General features: G+C 34.4%; 1 protein-coding gene across 4 annotated transcripts in view; it reads right to left on the bottom strand.

Moving 5' to 3' along the window:
* Nucleotides 1-16,933, bottom strand: part of Sp1 (transcription factor Sp8) — a 192,806-nt gene extending 175,873 nt beyond the window's left edge. The window contains exon 1 of one of the 4 annotated variants that reach the window (XM_073975792.1): nt 15,083-16,933. In XM_073975792.1, the coding sequence (XP_073831893.1) occupies nt 15,083-15,196 (114 nt within the window). In that variant the 5' untranslated portion in view covers nt 15,197-16,933. The remainder of the gene's footprint in view (nt 1-15,082) is intronic. The other 3 variants (XM_073975791.1, XM_073975795.1, XM_073975796.1) reach the window with 3 other exon arrangements.
* Between the last annotated feature and the right edge of the window lie 1,722 nt (nt 16,934-18,655).

Here is an 18,655-nt window from a genome sequence, read left to right as displayed (position 1 = left end):
TGTTTTTTAGTTAAGAAATTTGCGCTTAAAGCGTTTACATGTTACTCAAAACCAAAGAAAAAAAGTTAATGCCTTAAAGGCTTCTTACACACTCGAGGTTTATGGTAACGACGGCGGCGGCACTTTCCAATGAATTGAAGTGAATTTAAGAATAACCATCAATACATCGTCCCCCCATTCTGCAATATTTAGCCTCCTTTACATTCTTTAATGGTTGTTTATTTTATAACCAACAATTCATTCAGTCCAGTAGTGGTTGGTGTTGACGGTGGCTATTGGTGATATGTAGTAACTTAATTCTCTTTTTTGTTGCTGTTGCCTTTCTATCGTTATTAGTAGCTAGTTGTGACAGTTTCATAGGCATCAGGAGATTGTGTCGTTTTGTTCGTTGAAGCTTTTAATCACTTTACATTTAATAATTTACATAACTTGTCCCCAGTCCCAAGCAGCAGCAGCAGTTATCGATCAATGCTTTTGTTGGAGCAGTAGACTTCAATGACAAACGACACTCTATGATGGATGTATAGAGGGGAGTTGAAGGAGCACACGAACATGAAGGTGGTCGAGGGTGTTGCATTGCCAATGTGTTTTAAAGAAAATGTCATAACATTTAATAAATTTCATTTAAATTATACAACGCTGTAGCAAAGGCGGCTTGTTGTGGTGTAATGTGAGTAATAAAATTGCTTGGAAATTGATTTACACAAGAGTGAGCTGTTTTCTGGTTTGCCAATATGTGAGTCAATTTGTTAGCATTTATTTCAGGTTTAAGCATTCATAATGAAGGAGGAAATGTTTTGAGTACAAAAAAAACAAAACTTTATTATTTGGGAAGATAAATTTAAAAGATTAAAAAATGGGGTTAGTTTTGTATGAATGAAACAAATATTTAAAATTTATGAATTAAATGCCATAATTTATTATCTCTTTGTTTTTTTTTTTTTTTTTTTTTTTTTTTTAAATAAACTATAGGTGTAGTTTTCAAGAGTGGTCCTAATTAGTCCACAAAAAACATTTATTGCTAGAATGCAACTTGGGCGGGGTTTTTGGAACATTCGGGTCGTTATCGAGAGAAGTATGGCGAATAAAATTATAGCTTTCTAACAAAGACCACCAGGACTACTACAAACTTTAGTGCGGGAAGCAGATGAAAGAATAGTTATAGTAGTAGAGTGGTAGTACATATTGGAACATTTCCGTGCTAATATCTCACGAAATATAGGATTCTGCTAACAAATAAAATTATAATGGTGTAGTCATGATGACAATGACTACTCGTTATTAACATTTCCACCCAATCCGATAAGTGTCCTTAAACTAGAGTAAAGTGCACAATTTTGGACCTTTTGCAGGTGATATAGCTTAAAAAATGGAACAGTATAGTTCATCTTGAAACTAGGTCTAATTTTGGAAGACATTCCTTTGGATAAATAAAATCTGACATAATCCAAATTTGTGAGCTTCTGTGCGGAAGGTACCCAAATGTGTAATACGATTTAGTCTATAGTCCAAAGTTAAACGGATATCAGTCCTTCTCTTCGACAGTTATCATGCCCAACGGATTCTGGAACTACAATGTTCATAGATGAGAAAAATCAAAAAGCTAAAAAATCGCAGGAGGGCTTTTTAACCCGTTTCGTACTTGGTGTTCGATTTTTCAAACAGTAAAATCACTTCATTTCAAAAAAAAATATTTATGGGTGAAAAAGGTTACATTTTAAACAAGTTTTGGTATATGTATAAAGTCTAATCGGGGGCCACCGTGGTGCAGTGGTTAGCACGTCCGGTTCGAATCCCAGGCCAAGCAACATCAAACTTTCAACGGTGGCAAAATTCCCCCTCAGTAATGCTGGCGACATTTCCTGACTATTTAAGCCATGAAAAACTTCTCTACAAGTGGTGTCGTAAGACACGCCGTTCGGACTCGGCAATAAAAAGTAGGTCCCATATCATTGAGCCAATATGATATGAGAGAAGTCTCCCTTGTCCCTTCGGGGATGTTGTGGGAATATATGTATGTATGTATGTATGTATAAAGTCTAATCTGTCAGCAAATAAAAAAATTGTTCCCTTGAAAACTTGATGTTAAGGGTAGATTTTTGAAACCTATATTTTTGGATACTTTTTAAATTAATTTTAAAAAATTATAAAAAATGAAATAAAAAAAGTTTCACAAAATATAGAGAACTTGATTTACATGCGCAAGTGCGTAATTTCGAACGCTGGTACTTAACCTACATATCGATGGGTATATCAAAACGTGGAAATTTACTGACAAATTGCGGGGAAAAGTTATTATTGCACCATATAAGACTAAATACTAAATTTCAGCCATTTCTTAAGGATAGTTCGGCTAAAATCCTGAAATACCCTAAAATCGTTAGTTACCATTCAACGGAGACTATATAAAACTTGGACCTATGCTCACAAATTTCTGGAGGAAAGTTAAGTCTCAAAAAAGACTAAATATGTATTAATATACAACCATTTCTGTAGGATAATGCAGCTAAATTCTTGAAATCTCCCGAAAATCCGGCAGTAGCGTTTTATGGGGGGCAATCCTAAACGTGGACCAGTGCTGACACATTTCGGGAACAAGTTTTGTAGGTCCAAAGAAGTCTCAATACCAATCTTCAACCATTTTTTCATACAAAAATGGTGAAATAACTCAATAAAACGGCAAATAAATTCATTTTATTTTTACATATAGCTTAAGCGCCAGTGTTCGAAATTTCGAACACCACTTTCCGGGAAAACGAAAAATCGGAAAAATAGTTTGAGTTGATTTTTGACCTTAAAAAAGTGCTTTGTTTTTAAAAAAATTAATAAAAAATTTGTCTCCATACGATATGGGTTAAATAAACCACCACATTTGCAGGGTTTTTTTAGATTTTCCCGATTTTGCTAGGAAACCGCAAGTCTTATGGAAATGGGATTGAAGAAAATGTTGTAGCAGTGAAAATTCTCTACAAGATTAGCCTTTACGATATTTTCGTAGGTTTTACCGTTTTTGAGATATAGAAGTTCAAATTGAGACAATCGTCTCCTCATAAAAAATGTCATGCGCGTAAGGTTTGACTGACATTTTTGGGTTTACTATAGGTTTTCGCGGGATTGCTTGGAAACCGCAAGTCCTATCGAAATAGTACTAAAAAAAATTTTGAAACTGTGAAAATTCTCTAGAGTATATATTGATTGATTTGTTCCTAGATTTTACCATTTTTCAGATATAGAAGTTCATGCCACATTTTTAGGTTTTTTGTTAGGTTTTCGCGATTTTGATTGGAAACCGCAAGTTCTATCGAAATGCGGGTAAAGAGAATCGAATCGAGTCGAAAAAAATAACTCGACTCTGACTCCGGGCAATTTTTTCTACAATAAAAAAATATAACATTAAATTCGGGACAAAAATTTTTTTCAAAAATCATTATTTATTTTAAAAGAGAGCTAAAAAACATAGAAGCAAACGGTATACTATACAAATTTAGAGAACGATTCACAGTATATTTACTGTCCTTTGGAATCTAGTCTTTTCATCTCTATTTTGATTACAAATTGCATGTCCAGAATATTTTTGGTGCAGTTGATCCTTAATTTTTGTTGCAAGTAAAAGTAATGTTCTATGACAATCGAATTATAATTGGACATTTAACGTATTTTATATAAGCCCTACAAGTCTTCTTTCAGAAGATGTATTGGTCTTCTAACAAAAATCTATTGATCTTCTCATCTTGTCTTTTGTGAGATGTCATCTTTGTCTTTTATTGAAGGACCTGTTGTACTCCTATGAAGGACATTGTGGTCGCTATGGGAAATCTTACTAATTACACTGTGACATAAAATGGAAGTCAAGGTCTGGGAGTAGAAAATTCATGTTGGGATTGAAAGCCCCTATTGAATATATTAAGAACTCCAAAAGAACCATAGCAGAAGTTTCTGAATTATGACGTAAAGATTTTTTATTGACTCCCCACTAATGCTTGAGGAAGTAGCTCTATATCTTTGTTTGGGATATTGTTTCATCATTTTGAGATGAAATGTTTTCAGATAAATAGAATGAAGAATCCATTTGTAGATTATTTTGTCCTTCTAGCTCAGTTTCTTCCATGTCCTTTTTGTTCTTGAACTGAAAAATAATCACAAGATCCGATTCTCTACATGAAAATAATCTACAGATATGTTCCTCCGAAAATTTTGGTAAGGACATCAAAATCTAATAATTCATCGATCGATTTTAAGGGGTTATGGCCATTTGCAAATTTTACAAAATCGAAAATTTTTTAATTGCTTATTTTAAAGAACAGGTAGAATAGAATATGTTGCAAAAATTTCGAGTCGATCGGACAAAAATGAGCGGTTTTCTCAAAATGGCAGTTTGGAATGCGGTGCCCGCTGTAGCTCGAAAGTGGATGATTCGATCTTCATATGTTTTTGTGGGATTATTATAACATATAGAAGTTTGTACGTAAGCGAGAGCCTTTTTAAAAAAAAAAAAATTGAAGGATTTATGGCGTAAAAACTATCCATTTTTATACCCTCCACCATAGTATGGAGGGCATATTAAGTTTGTTTTTCTGATTGTAACACATCGAACTAATCATTTGCGACCATATAAAGTATATATATTCTTGATCAGTATAAAATTCTAAGACGATCTAGCTATGTCCGTCTGTTGTAATCACTCTAGCGTTCGCAATAATTGAGCTAGAGCGCTATATTTTTGCACCCGAGTGTCTTTTTTCCATAGGTAGGTCAATGTCATAGGTCAAGTTCGAAGATGGGCTATATCGGACCTCTTTTTGGTATAGCCCCCATATAACGGTATCTCCCGATTTTCGGTATTTTGAGGATTTTAGCTACATTTTTTTGACCTAACTAACTGTAATTTCACGTTTAGTGTTCCCAGTGGTCACCAAATATCTTCACTAAACACAGTCAACATAGGTCCATGTTTTGGTATAGCCCCCAAATAACGGTACCTCCCGATTTTCGGTATTTTGAGGATTTTAGCTAAAATTGTTCACCGAACTACCTGTAATTTGACAGTTAAGGTTCCTAGTGATAACCAAATATCACCTTCAAAAACTGTGAACAGAGGTCTACGTTTTGGAATAGCCCCCATATAAAATTACCTCCCGATTTTCGGTATTTTGAGGATTGTAGCTACATTTTGCGACCGAACTACCTGTAATTTACCGTTTGAGGTTCCCAGTGGTCACAAAACATATCAACCAAAAACTGTTAATATAGGTCCATGTTTTCGTATAGCCCCCATGGAACGGTAACTCCCGATTTTCGGTATTCTGAAGATTTTAGCTACAATTTTTGACCGAACTATCACAAAACATCTCCACCTAAAACTGTCAACATAGGTCCATGTTTTGGTATAGCCCCCATATAACGGTACCTCAAGCTTTCCTCCCGATTTTCGGTATTTTGAGGATTGTAGCTACATTTTGCGACCGAACTACCTGTAATTTGCCGTTTGAGGTTTCCAGTGGTCACAAAACATCTCAACCAAAAACTCTCAACATAGGTCCATGTTTTGGTATGGCCCCCATGGAACGGTACCTCCCGATTTTCGGTATTCTGAAGATTTTAGCTACAAATTTCGACCGAACTATTAGCAAGTCGACATTTGAGGTTCCCAGTGGTCACCCAACATCTCCACCAAAAACTGTCAGCATAGGTCCATGTGTGTGTATGGCGACCCCCCTTATTAAATTGTCAACGTAGGTCCATGTTTTGGTATAGCCCCCATATAACGGAGCCTCCCCATTTTCGGTATTTTTGACCCAACTATCTGTAATTCAAAAAACTGTCCGGTATCTCCCGATTTTCGGTCCATACTTTTGTTTGGCCCCATTGAATACATTTTTTATGATTTTTAACATTATTTAGGTGCAAGCGGTCACGGAATATCTCCTTCTAAAATTGTGGAAAGGAAAAAAAATAATTATTCCGTTTTACTTCAGAATATTTTATGGTGGAGAGTATAAAAAGTTCGGCCCGGCCGAACTTAACACGTTTTTACTTGTTTTAGTTCTTAATGTTAGGTTCTTAATGATCCCACAAAAACATATGCTCATAACTTTCAAAGACAGCGCTAAGCGTTTGTCATGAAAGCACAACTAAATGGGAAAATCCTCATTGTTGTTGTAACAAAATCAAAACAAAAATGCATTTGAAAGTAGAAAAGTTCGAGGACAGCGAAGCCGCTTCACATCCGATATGTCTGAGGAGCCTTTACCGAAGGCGAAACATGCATGTCATATAGTGGTGGGTGTGTGGGTTCGAATCGTCGGCTTTCTTTTTTCACTTGCGTTACGAGTATAGATCATAAAGCTCGATTAATAAATTAAAAAATTAATACTAAAAAATGATCTTCGCCTAAAAAAGGCAAAATTTTCAAATATGCTGATCGGTTTATTCGTTTTCGAGCTACAGTGAGCAACGTAAACTGCGTTAGTAAAAACAGTGTTTGGTTGGCGGCCATTTGTCAGAAAATTGTGCAATATTTTGCAACAACAAAAAAATCCAAAAGTAGCTTAAGGTGTGGTCCATCAGAAGAAAACAAAATCTTCTAAAAACGTTTCTTAGATTTCTTCTAAAAAATGCATGAAAAATTTATTTTTTCGTACTCAATAAGTGGTCATAACCCATTAATTTTCAAGTCTTTTTTGTCCGTTTTATGACCAAAAACGTAATTTTTTAAAGCAAAAAATTAAAATGTGGTAATTTTTTGTCCACCATTTCCCTAAAATCTAATATTTTGTACAAAATCGATCAATGAATGACAAGCTTTTGATGTCCTTGTTTTTATAAAATCTATCAATGAATGACAAGATTTTGATGTCCTTGTTAAGCCCGGATTATTAGTTTTCGAGCTACAGTAGTCACCGCAAAACGCTTTAATAAGAAAAGGGTTTCATAGACGGCCATTTGCACAAAACTTCTTAATATTTTTCAACAACAATTTCGCAAAGCAAATTAAATTATACTCTTTCAGATGAAGGGAAAAATCTATCACAAAAGTTTCGTAATTTTTTTACGAAAAAAAAAAGAATCATGAAAAGGGTTTTATTGGGATTTTAACTGGAGGTCACCTCTTATGGCTCCCGAAGAACTTTAAACTGTTGGTTTATATCCATTTTAAAACCTGGTCATAAATTGCTTATAATTTTTACTGCATGTAGTCCTTATGATTTGTATTGCCCCTTCATTTTCACATAATCTTGTGCCAGACTATGACAATTTTCATGAAAATGTTTTGAGCTTATGGGTAAGAAAGAAAAAGGGATATCCTTAACCTCCTCTCTCTTCTAAAAGTTAAAAAATGTTCATGTTGTATTTTCAATGTCTGGCAAAAGAGATATTTTCTCACGAAGAAAAGTTCCTCCCAGAATATTCTCGTGCAAAATCTGTATCATCTCATAAAATTCTTTAAAAGCAACGCGATAGTATTTTTTCAAAATTTTCTGCACCGATCGAACCATTTTTATGGCCAAGTGTTCATGCGATGTTTTATTATCCGTTCACGAACGGTTTAATTTTTTTTAGCACAACTTCCGTTTTTGTACGACCCATTTTATGTTACTTATACTTTAAAATACGTCAATATTTTTTTCGATTTTCTGAAATTTACAAGTGGTGTTACCCCCAGCGTGGCGACGAAAACCAGATTTATCATAGAAGACATCTAATATCAAATGCTTTTTCAATTATCTGTACTTCCGAAAACCCTGCTTTAAGGCTGGTAATACAAAGTTCGCCGAATCTAAAAATTCTTTTCGATTTACATTCAGTTATTTTTAAAGAATAACTGTAGTTTTTTCGATTTTTTCGATCGGTTGTTCTGGTCCCGACTATAGCCCATTCTTACTTGTTTTCATTTTATCGGCTTTATTATTAATTAAATCATTTAAATTGTATTCCATTGGTGACAATTTGCAAAATGTAATTATATGTTGTTTGTATTTATTTTAATTAATATAATGACATCAATCGTTGCTGTTAATAATGTACTCTTAATTGTTTTAAAATATCACTTAATGTTGGTAATTATACTCAAAATAAATAAAATTAACTCTGTTTCTGGCTTCAGTATTTAGCAAAAATCCATAAAAACTGGACACTCAATTAAATATTGGTGGCAATATAAGTAAAACACCGGTCATTTTATTTCTGAATGACTTCCAGTAAATTAAAATAATTGGCCAATGAGAGAAACTGTATTGTGTGTTTTTTTACAATTTCACAATTAATTTTCCCGAATCACTAAATATGGGCTTTCCATTTGATATATGCTTGGGATGTAGTACCACTGAACATGACAAATATATTAACATCATCCACAGTAATGCTAATAGAAGTACACATTTTTCGAAAAGAAAATAAATACAGCACCTCTTCTTTTGCAAAATTTTTTTTAACAGTAACAAACATATTTTCACGCAATTCCCTACACAAAATATCCCATTTCCATAATACTAAACTCAGAAGATTTTTTTAATTCCCATCCACCTGACTCGAAACAATCAAACCACAATTGTAACACTTTAACAACCGTATATCCTAAATCCGTCTCTAATCCTCAGAAAAACCCACAAGAAAAGTTAAAAAGTCATTTTTTTCTTAATTTTCTTCTCTTTAATAACACAAATCTAGCATCTTATCTTGATGGGGACTAAAGCCAACCTCTCATTATATTTTCTCACACTCATCGATAGATCTAAAATGAAGATCACAACAACACTACCATTCGTATCCAACAACTATCCTTGTGTTGAAAATAGTCTTCTCATAAAAACTCATTATTTTCGCTTTACCATACAGTAAAACAACAACAACAAAACATAATCTTAAAAACTATATCAGATTTTGGTTTTGTTAAGTCTATTGTCTCTCTATCTGCTTTCTTGTGTTTCAAACGCCATAACCACTTCACACCTAACGTAATATCTTCTCTTCCTCACTTTATCCTTTTAAGTGTGAAGAAAGCAAAAAAAGGGCACTCACAGTAAGAAGCGTAACTGATCTTTTTTACAAACATACATCATCATAGATAATTTGGAATAGTTTTATAACTTCTACAAATTGTGGATGTTTTTTTCTCGGATGTTGCAACCTCATCATGCCTCCTTGTTAATCAGATGTGATGCTATGATGTGATCATTAACTATTTACTTGCGAAAAAATTGAAATACGTTACAATATCTTTCCCTCTTCCCATTGGAATATCTCGTTTTGGAATTTGAAGATTTAGCAAACCTATTAAGCATAGAAATTTCCACTTGAATTATTTAATAAGGTGAAACGAATTGATTATGACAGCAAAAGAGGATAGGACGAACAATTTTTTTTATTTTGATTTTTTTATTATTGGTGGATAATATTTTTTATTTTATAGTCAGGAAAATTTTCATCACTTGTATGGGAATTCCAGCCTATGACTATGGGCCGATGTGGTCACAAAAATGTCTAAAAATTTACATTCTAAATATTTAAATGTATCTTCGTTATTATGACGAGGTATATTTTGGTGTTCTCGGCGGAATCAAATCAGAAAAATTTGATAATACAATACCAGTAGAATTTTATTAACTTCTGCTTTTACCGACGGAATCATGAAAAGTAACACAAAATTGTTGACAGGTCGCTTTCTGCCAGTCTGCTTAAATCTCTTTAAAGAGCCAATGATTTACATTTTATCTCAATTCCGCATTAACTTTGATTCAATTTGGCAGTTTATTGAAATGCGTTATATTTTACATACAAAATTTGAAGCCTTTCTCTACGATTTTTACAATCATCAACAAATTAAATTCTATGTATCTGTTTATAATTAATTTTAGTAATCTGATATACAGTTATTCAACTAAATTATTGAAAAACCAAATTTATTATAAAATTTTAAATAAAACAATGTTTTATTTGTATTAAAATAACATTATTAATATATTTTGTTGTTGTGTATTGTTAACCTGTTGTATTGTAATTTTTATATGATGACATTTTTCGGCTTAATTTTTTGAATTTCTTTATTTACTTCGATATTTCGATTGACATCGTCAATCACCTTCAGGGAAATTTTGTTGAGCAAAGCTGCTGGTGAAAGAAACGGTGAAATGGTCATGATACTGTTTTATAAGGACACAATACAGTCAGAACATTGTCCCAATATGAACTTCTATATCTAAAATGGTAAAACCTACAAAAATACCACAAAGGTCAATCTTGTAGAGAATAGCTACTACATTTTCTTTAGTTCCATTTCGATAGGTCTTGCGGCTTCCAGGCAAAATCGTGAAAACCTAAAAAAACCTTAAAAATGCCGACTTGAATCGCGATTTATTTAAAAAGCGCTCCGGCATTTTTTTTTCTTTTTTGATTTTTCTCATCTATGAACATTGTAGTTTCAGAATCCGCAAAAACTTCCCAGGTGTAAGCACCTTCCATTTAAGGTTGCTTCAAGAGGGTTATGACGTTTTTACAACCTCGTATCCCTGTATGATATTTTGATCAGTTTTTACCTAAGATTACATCAAATCATACTTATAAAGTAATTCGATAAAAAAGCTTCCGCATAAAAAGCTTTTTAAGTTTTTATTTTTCCGAAATTTTGACAATTTTTTGAAATCACTGAAAGTAGCTATATAAGTGATAACAATTAATAGAGACACACGACATAACCAAAATGATATAACCGTTGGTTTCTCACTAATTTTATATATAATTTTATATTATACATAACTTTATTTCGTGTATCGTAAAAATTAAAAGACGTTTGTGCGGGACCTTTTTTATAACCTCCACCATATGGAGGGAAGATTAACTTTGTCATACCGTTTGTAACACATCGAAATATTCGTCAGAGACCCTATAAAGTATATATAAAGGGTGTTTTTTAAGCTAGATAGAACTTTAAATTGTAAAAAGTAACACAAAAAATTAAATTTTGATGAAACTTTTTTTTATTTGTTTCAGTATACTCTGACAAATCATCATGAATAGACTCACGCTTGAACAACGCTACGAAATTATCCAAATTTACTTTGAAAATCAGTCGTCGATTCGCGCAACTTATAGACGACTTCGTCATTTGTATAGCGTTCAGCGATGAGGTGCATTTTTGGCTTAACGGGTTTGTTAATAAGCAAAATTGCCGCATATGGAGTGAGACCAATCCACAAGAGACCCTACAGACTCCATTACATCCAGAAAAATGCACCGTATGGTGCGGTTTTCACGCTGGTGGCATCATCGGACCTTATTTCTTCAAAAATGAGGCCGGAGCTCGCGTTACGGTCAATGGAGATTGTTACCGCACCATGATCAATGATTTTTTGTTTGAAAATATGGATGACATTGATCCGGAGGAGATGTGGTTTCAACAGGATGGCGCTACGTGCCATACGGCGAACGCAACCATCGACTTATTGAAATCAAAATTTGGCGATAAGTTGATTTCGAGAAGTGGACCTGTCAATTGGCCTCCAAGGTCGTGCGATTTGACACCTCTCGATTATTTCCTGTGGGGCTACGTGAAGTCACTGGTTTATGCTGATAAACCAGCAACAATTGATGCCTTGGAGGCCAGCATTGTTCGTGTTATTCGTGACATACGGCCAGCAGTGCTCGAAAAAGTGGCCAAAAATTGGACGTCCAGAATGCACTTCGTCAAGAACAGCCTCGGTGCCCATATACCCGAAATCATTTTCAAATGTTAATGTCACGTATTGATCTTTCGAATAAAAAAAAAATTTTGATTACAGTTTCATTTTTTGTGTTATTTTTTACAATTTCAAGTTCTATCGGGCTTATTATTGATCAGCATAAAATTCTATGTCGATTTAACCATGTCCGTCCGTCCGTCTGTCTGTTCAAATCAAGATACAGCTCCCAATTTTAAAAATAGAGAGTCAATATTTGGTACAGAAGTTTTTATTACTTGCAGGATGCTTGGTATTGAAAATGGGATATATCGGTCCACGTTTTGATATAGCCCCTATAGAACGGTACCTCCCGATTTTCGATATTTTTAAGGTTTTAGCTTCATTATCCTACCAAAATGGCTGAAATTTGGTACGTAGTCTTCTTTAGGGGTATAACACTTTCCCCCAGAATTTTGTCGGTATCGGTCAATGCCGTCAGAAATTTGACGGTATAGATCGACGTTATGAAATAGCCCCCATAGAACGGTGGCTCACATTGTTTTACCGAAATTGCTGAAATTTAGTATTAAGTCTTCTTCATACACGAAAGTAAACTAATTATTCCATTTTACTTCAATACAACTTGTGGTGGAGGGTATAACAAGTTCGGCCCGGCCGAACTTAACACCCTTCTTACTTGTTAATATTTAAAAGGAATAAAAATGTATTTAGTCATTAATAGGCAAAAGGCCATTTATTCGTGCAGAAGGAAATAATTTTTTGAGAAAAAAATTTTTTCATTTCATAATTTTTTTTAAACAAATATTTTACAAGTTGGTTTTTGCGGAAACTTTTCTTATAATAAAATGGAATGAATGTTATTTTAGGCATTAATAGGCAAAAATTCATTCATTCTCTGGAGCCGTTGGTAAAGAAGAACATTGGAAACAGGAAGATATCTAAAGGAATGAACCGACTTAGTCCATTATGGAAGTGGGTCTTATTTTGGGTGTCATTCCCTCGATGGATATCGCGACCACCTGTCGTTTCGGTTGATCACCCTATAATTCAAAGGTTTTGGACCATTATATCAGGAAGCATGTACTTGAATACGAACAACATGATATCGCTGTAAACAGGACCACTAGGTTAAAATTTTCAAGGGATCCTCGCACAGACTCTTCACCGGGTTGCTCCGTTAATGAGATATCGCGAGTACCATTTTAGCGAATATTTTAGAATTTTTGTACCGAAAGGAGTGGACCTACAAGCAACACTTTCGAATTTCATCTAATATTCCAAGAAATATAACGATATGCAAAGCGTGGACCAACTCAGTATTTGGTTTGAGAGTTGTCGTGCCCTCCAGCCACTAGATGGTGCCATTGAGGGTTTTTACACCGTTCGGCCTGTTTTGTCAAGAAGTATGGACTTGCCCCTGAAAAAAACTTTTACCGTCGTTATTGTGGCAGCGAATGAAAGTCGCTTCAACAAAAATCAAAGTGATTCCAGAACAGGCCTTAAAGTGAACTTATCCAAAATGTTGTGTGGAAGGTACCCGAAGGAGTGGACAAATATAGTCCATATACGAACCTGATATATATTTGGGAAATATATTACGATGAGTAAAGTACGGACCAAATCGGTCACTACCATCAAGAGTTATCATGCGCAGAATTTTTTCGAACATTTTTGAACTCTTGTGGGGGCGGTACCTGAAGGAGTGGACTGATATGACTTATGTTCGAACTTAAACTAAGATTGGACATAATATTAGGAGGGCCAAATTTTTGAACCGAATAGGTTGATCCGTTCGAGAGTTATCTTGCGCTACAACTACCACACACGGTGTCATAGGGGTTTTTTGTACCTTTCAGGCTATTTTCGCAGGAAGTATGGACTTGCCCCTGATGAAACTTGTACCGTCGTATTTGGGACAGTGAATACAAGTCGTTACAACAAAAATCAAAGCGATTCGAGAGCAGCTCATAAACTGAACTTTTCCGAAATTTTGTGTGGGAGGTACCCGAAGGAGTGGACAGATTGAATCCATGTTGGAACCTTATCTAAGTGTCGTGGGCACAAATTTTCGAACATTTCTGAAGTTTTGTGGGGGAGGTACCGGAAGGAGTGGACCGATATAACCCATCTTCGAACTTAAACTAAATTTGAAAAAAATATTACGAAAGCCGAATCGGTTGATCCTTTCGGAAGTTATCGTGCGCGCCAGACAGACGGACGGACGGACATGGCTAAATCAACTCCAAATTGTCTGAAACACATTTCGTCCAAACATACTTGAGGTCTAAAACCATTATTTCGATGAGGCACATTTTGTCAGTATGAAAGTGTATACACCCTCGTTAGCATAAATGCTGAGGGCATAAAGAAATTAAAAACCTCATTCTGAAAAAGTGTCCGATTTCACTCAGAAATCCCCATATAAATAATGTAGTCATTATTTCGACGTGTTACAAACATTTGAGCCAAAACCAAATTATATTGCACTCCCAACATAGGGATGTAGGGTATACAAATGTTATGTCCGTTTATTCTCCACCAACATTCTATAATTTTACATACTGCGGTGTTTAAAGTTCTTTTACTATTTGCCCATCGGATAAAAATGTTCGGATAAAAACGATCATACATTTAAAAATTACTTGTTGTAATATTGTATTTTAATAATCTGTGTTACAAAATTTCTTTTTCAGATTCGTTCTCATGAAGATATCCTAAGAGAAGAGGGAAATAAGGAATGCAGCTCGATACGGCAAATATTATACACAATTTATGTAACAAAATTAATGTATTTTGATAGTATTGAAGTTTACAGACATAACCCCAAAGAGATTGCTATTTTGGTTCCGTAAAACCTAATGTTTTTAAAAAATCGATCAATGAAGAAATATATGACGATAGGTTCATTAGTTTTCGAGCTAGAGTTGGCAACGCAAACGCTTTAACAAAAACAGTGTTTGGTAGACGGTCAATTGCCACAAAACTACATAATATTTGTCAACAAGAAAATTTTCAGAAAGTAGATTAAAATGCGCTCTGTCAGATGAAAAAATCATCTACTAAAACAGTTTCATAGTGTTCTTGGAAAAAATAATGAAAAATGGGCTTTACAACTGGGGGTCACCCCTTAAAGGCACATACCCTATATTCGGCTGAATTAGTTAGTATATTATATAAACGTGTTACAAACTGTTATTTTTTTTTAAGTACAAATTCAGAACATTATAAAGTAAGTCATACAACGCGCTCGAATTAGTGGTAAATATGGATAATATTTTAATTTCTTGAAAAAAAAAACAATATTTTGTATCAAAAATAGTTTTTTTGCATCGATTTTATTTTTTATGTATGAAGTCCCTACTTTCCTCCAAGATATTTTCCAATTTGCAAATATCCATCGGACTTACCGGATTAACTGTAGGCTTCTGCAAATGTGTTGCAATATTTGTAATATTCATTCCCATTGTTGGTATTTGTGAGCCATATAATTGGCCGGCCGTCGGTGTCATATCAGTTAACATGTTGTTGCTGCTATTGATGGGCAGATTTGAAATTCGTATAAATTCTCTGTTTGTTTAACACTTTTATTTACAAATCTCACAACAAATCAATTTATGTTGAGACTTTTTTTTTTTTTTTTTTTGAACAGTATAGCTTTTAGTATGGGCAGTTATAAGACAACTGAAATCATTTTCTTTGTACACAACACAATATTTTCGTTTCTTTTATGTGTGAAAAAATACGTTTCACAAAATAAACTTTATTTTTCTTTGTAATTTAAACAATTTATATTTAATTATTATTTGGTCACTTTTTAAATAATTTTCTTTTTATTTCATTTCTCTTTTGTTACTGGCGTTTCTTATTAGTTTCCTAAAACAATAGAAATTAGGAGTTCAGCGGTAATTTTTTTAGCTCTTGGCATTAACCGGCACCAATAAGGATCAGCTTGTAGTTTTATTTTCCTTTTTCTTTTTTGTTGTTGTTGTTCTTTTAATCCATCATATGGTTGTTAAGCATTCTTGACTTGTTGGGTGGAGTGAGTGTTGACAGGTAAACTAATGTTTCACTACTATTACGGTTATTGTACGACCCAGCATGGCAACCAAGCCAAGCTATTCCAATAAAATTTGTTGTTTTTATTTTCAAGCTGAATTAGTTTTTTTTTTAATTTAAATTCACTTCATAGAAAATTTGCATTAAGTGCCTTAGAATTTATTTGCATTGTGTCTCCTCGTTTCTCAAATTTGACCGTTAAATAATATTGATGTTTATTTTGAGATTGTTTACGGAACACTATTCTTTGCTATGCTTTACGAAAATCACTTTAACCCTTCCTTTTACATGGACGTTGTTTTTGGGGGATAGTGCCGTTCTTTGTTGTTAGTTTTTTTTCTTTGTTTTTGTTTTTGTATATAAGTCAATCTACTCGACTACTGATGGATGGATTGATGACTGACTGGCTGGCTGGATGGCTAGATGGAAAACTGATGATTTTTCTTTACCAGGGAACGAACTTTCATTTCATTCACTCGTTGGCGTTGGCGGTGGTTGCATCATCGTCACTGCGACTCATCACCTGCAACATCATCGTTATTTGCAACAAAAGCAGCTTGCATTTGATTGATGCGTTTCAAAGATGCGTTGTGTTTTTGTTGTTTCTTTTGCTAAAGTGAAAACGCGGCGTGTTGCTTCTTTGGTAGGTTATTTTTCTTTTCAAAGCAGCAACAGCATTAGTTGGTGCAATCACCACTGGCTTTTGGGTTCTCTTGTGGATATTACTGGGGGATTTTCTAGGGTTGTCGCCATCTATTGTCGTCGTCTTCTTGTTTTGTTTGTGTTTTTTGTTTTTTTTTTTATTATTCATCCGCGCAAAATTCAAAAGTCGTCGTAGCTGATCGTTTCTGTACTTGCAACTGTTTCGCATGAGACGTTGGCAAACAAAAAGCTTTCAACACGATACAACAAAACAACTACAATAACACAAACAACAACAACAATTGCCATACAAACGATAGCATGGCTGTGATAGTTAAACGGCGGCAGACGAACGTGAAAAAAAAACTACAGAAACTCAAAGCTAAACAGCAGCAGTCGTTTGGCGCAGTAAAAATCAGCAGCTGAATATGATTGAGATGTGTTGTACGGCGGTGTTGTTGTTATTGGTGTTTTAGGTAATTTTTTGCCCAACAAAAACCAGCCCGCCGCCACTGCATACTCTCAACAAGAAACCCATTTGCAAGAGAAGCCAGAAAAACGCCAAACCGAAAACCAAAAACAACAACAACTACACTAAATAAACGAAGCAAATATTTACAATCATGCAAAATAATTACCACTACAACTGTAGCAGCTGGTATAAAACATTCTCATACACACACATAAAAGCAGCAAACGGCAACAAAATTGCCTCTTTATCGACCAGCCATAAAATCCAAGTACGGAGAGTTTGCATTGAACAAAAACTTGTTAAACTTGTATCAAATGTTATATTGTGTGAGAATGTAGTTGTTGTTTTTGTTATTGTTGGCTTTCAATTCTTATTGTATTATTTATGATCTCTCAAAAGTTGTTAACAACAAGGAACACCAACAACAATAATGAGTAATGAAAACCCCCTAGCAAATGGCGAGAAGAACTCTATTTCTCTCTCCATAAAAATCTCCTAACAAACAACTGCACACACACACAAAGAAAGGCGCACCCAAAACTCAACTACAAAACACCCCAAGAGCACCTAATATTAAAAATAAAAAAAAAACAACATCATCCAACGCCACTACTTCGTTCATTCATAACGAAACAACAAAAACCACGCGCCATGCACAAGAGCCTACCAAGCGCTCAGCTGCTTCCATCTACCTCGCCTTGTTCAGCAACAAAATCGTAAGTATGCGAGAGTAAGTAAACGCCCCCTGCTGTGTGTGTAGCACTAACCAATTGGAAGATGGCAAGCTGTGCCACACAAACACAAACCTATAATTATAACGATGGCCGCTTAACGAAGAGCCCAGCAATAGCTAGTTGGCCTTGTTTAGCACCCATAACTAAATATCTTTCAAGATAATAACCCCTGTTTCCGGTTGGTTTGAGTTAGTTTTTTGCACAATGTGCAACGCTCTCTCACTAAACTGTCCTCTCTCTCTATTTTTTTACTACTATATACTCGAAAAACTACTTTACCCATAACAACTATTCTGCGTAACACCCTCCTCCTTTAAACTACGACTTTGTTTTTTTTGCGTTTTTGTCATCTCTCGGTTTATTGAAATCGCACTTTCAATCCTTCAAATTTTCATTTTGTTTTTATTAGTTCTTTTCTTCTTTTTCCCTAATTTCTATTTTTCTATTAAAATATTTATTTAGTCCACTTTCCATAATTTATGGTTACAGTTTTTGTTACATTTCTATGCACCAACACACACACACTCACATAATACCTTCATTTCCTAATACAATTCCCATACATGGACGTACATCCGTATGTACGTAAGTCCAACATTCAATATCAATGGCCTTGTGTCCTTTATTTTATATGGACAATGTCAAATTGTGGTTTGTGGTATGGTGATGACGATGATGATGACTGTCTCTTTTTCTATGGCAATTGAGGCTTCTTCTTATCTAAAATGACCATCCCACCACCACCACTGCTGCAATTCATTGTCAAAGTTAAATTAAATGAAACTTTTTTCTGTTCATGCTTGAAAGAAAAATCAATTTTTGATTGTGGACAAATTGTCAAGCTCTGGGCGTTACGTATATTTAAGGTGTAAATTATTTAATATAGATTTTTTGGAGCAAATATTAAATTGACAGTTTGAAAATAATGCTCATAAACTCAAGTAGTGTAGTGCTATGGTTAATGAGAGTGGATACACTTTGATACGCTAAAAATTGTGTCTCATAATAAAATTTTCCACTTATTTGCAGTTTATGGACGGATGGTTTTAACACATACCATAGATAGTCATTGTGCT

The sequence above is a fragment of the Musca autumnalis genome, unplaced genomic scaffold (genome assembly GCF_047663935.1).
Source record: "Musca autumnalis isolate F117 unplaced genomic scaffold, ASM4766393v1 scaffold_3, whole genome shotgun sequence".
NCBI lineage: Eukaryota > Metazoa > Arthropoda > Insecta > Diptera > Muscidae > Musca > Musca autumnalis.
Note: the sequence above shows the minus strand (reverse complement) of the source record. Positions and strands in the feature narration are given on the sequence as shown.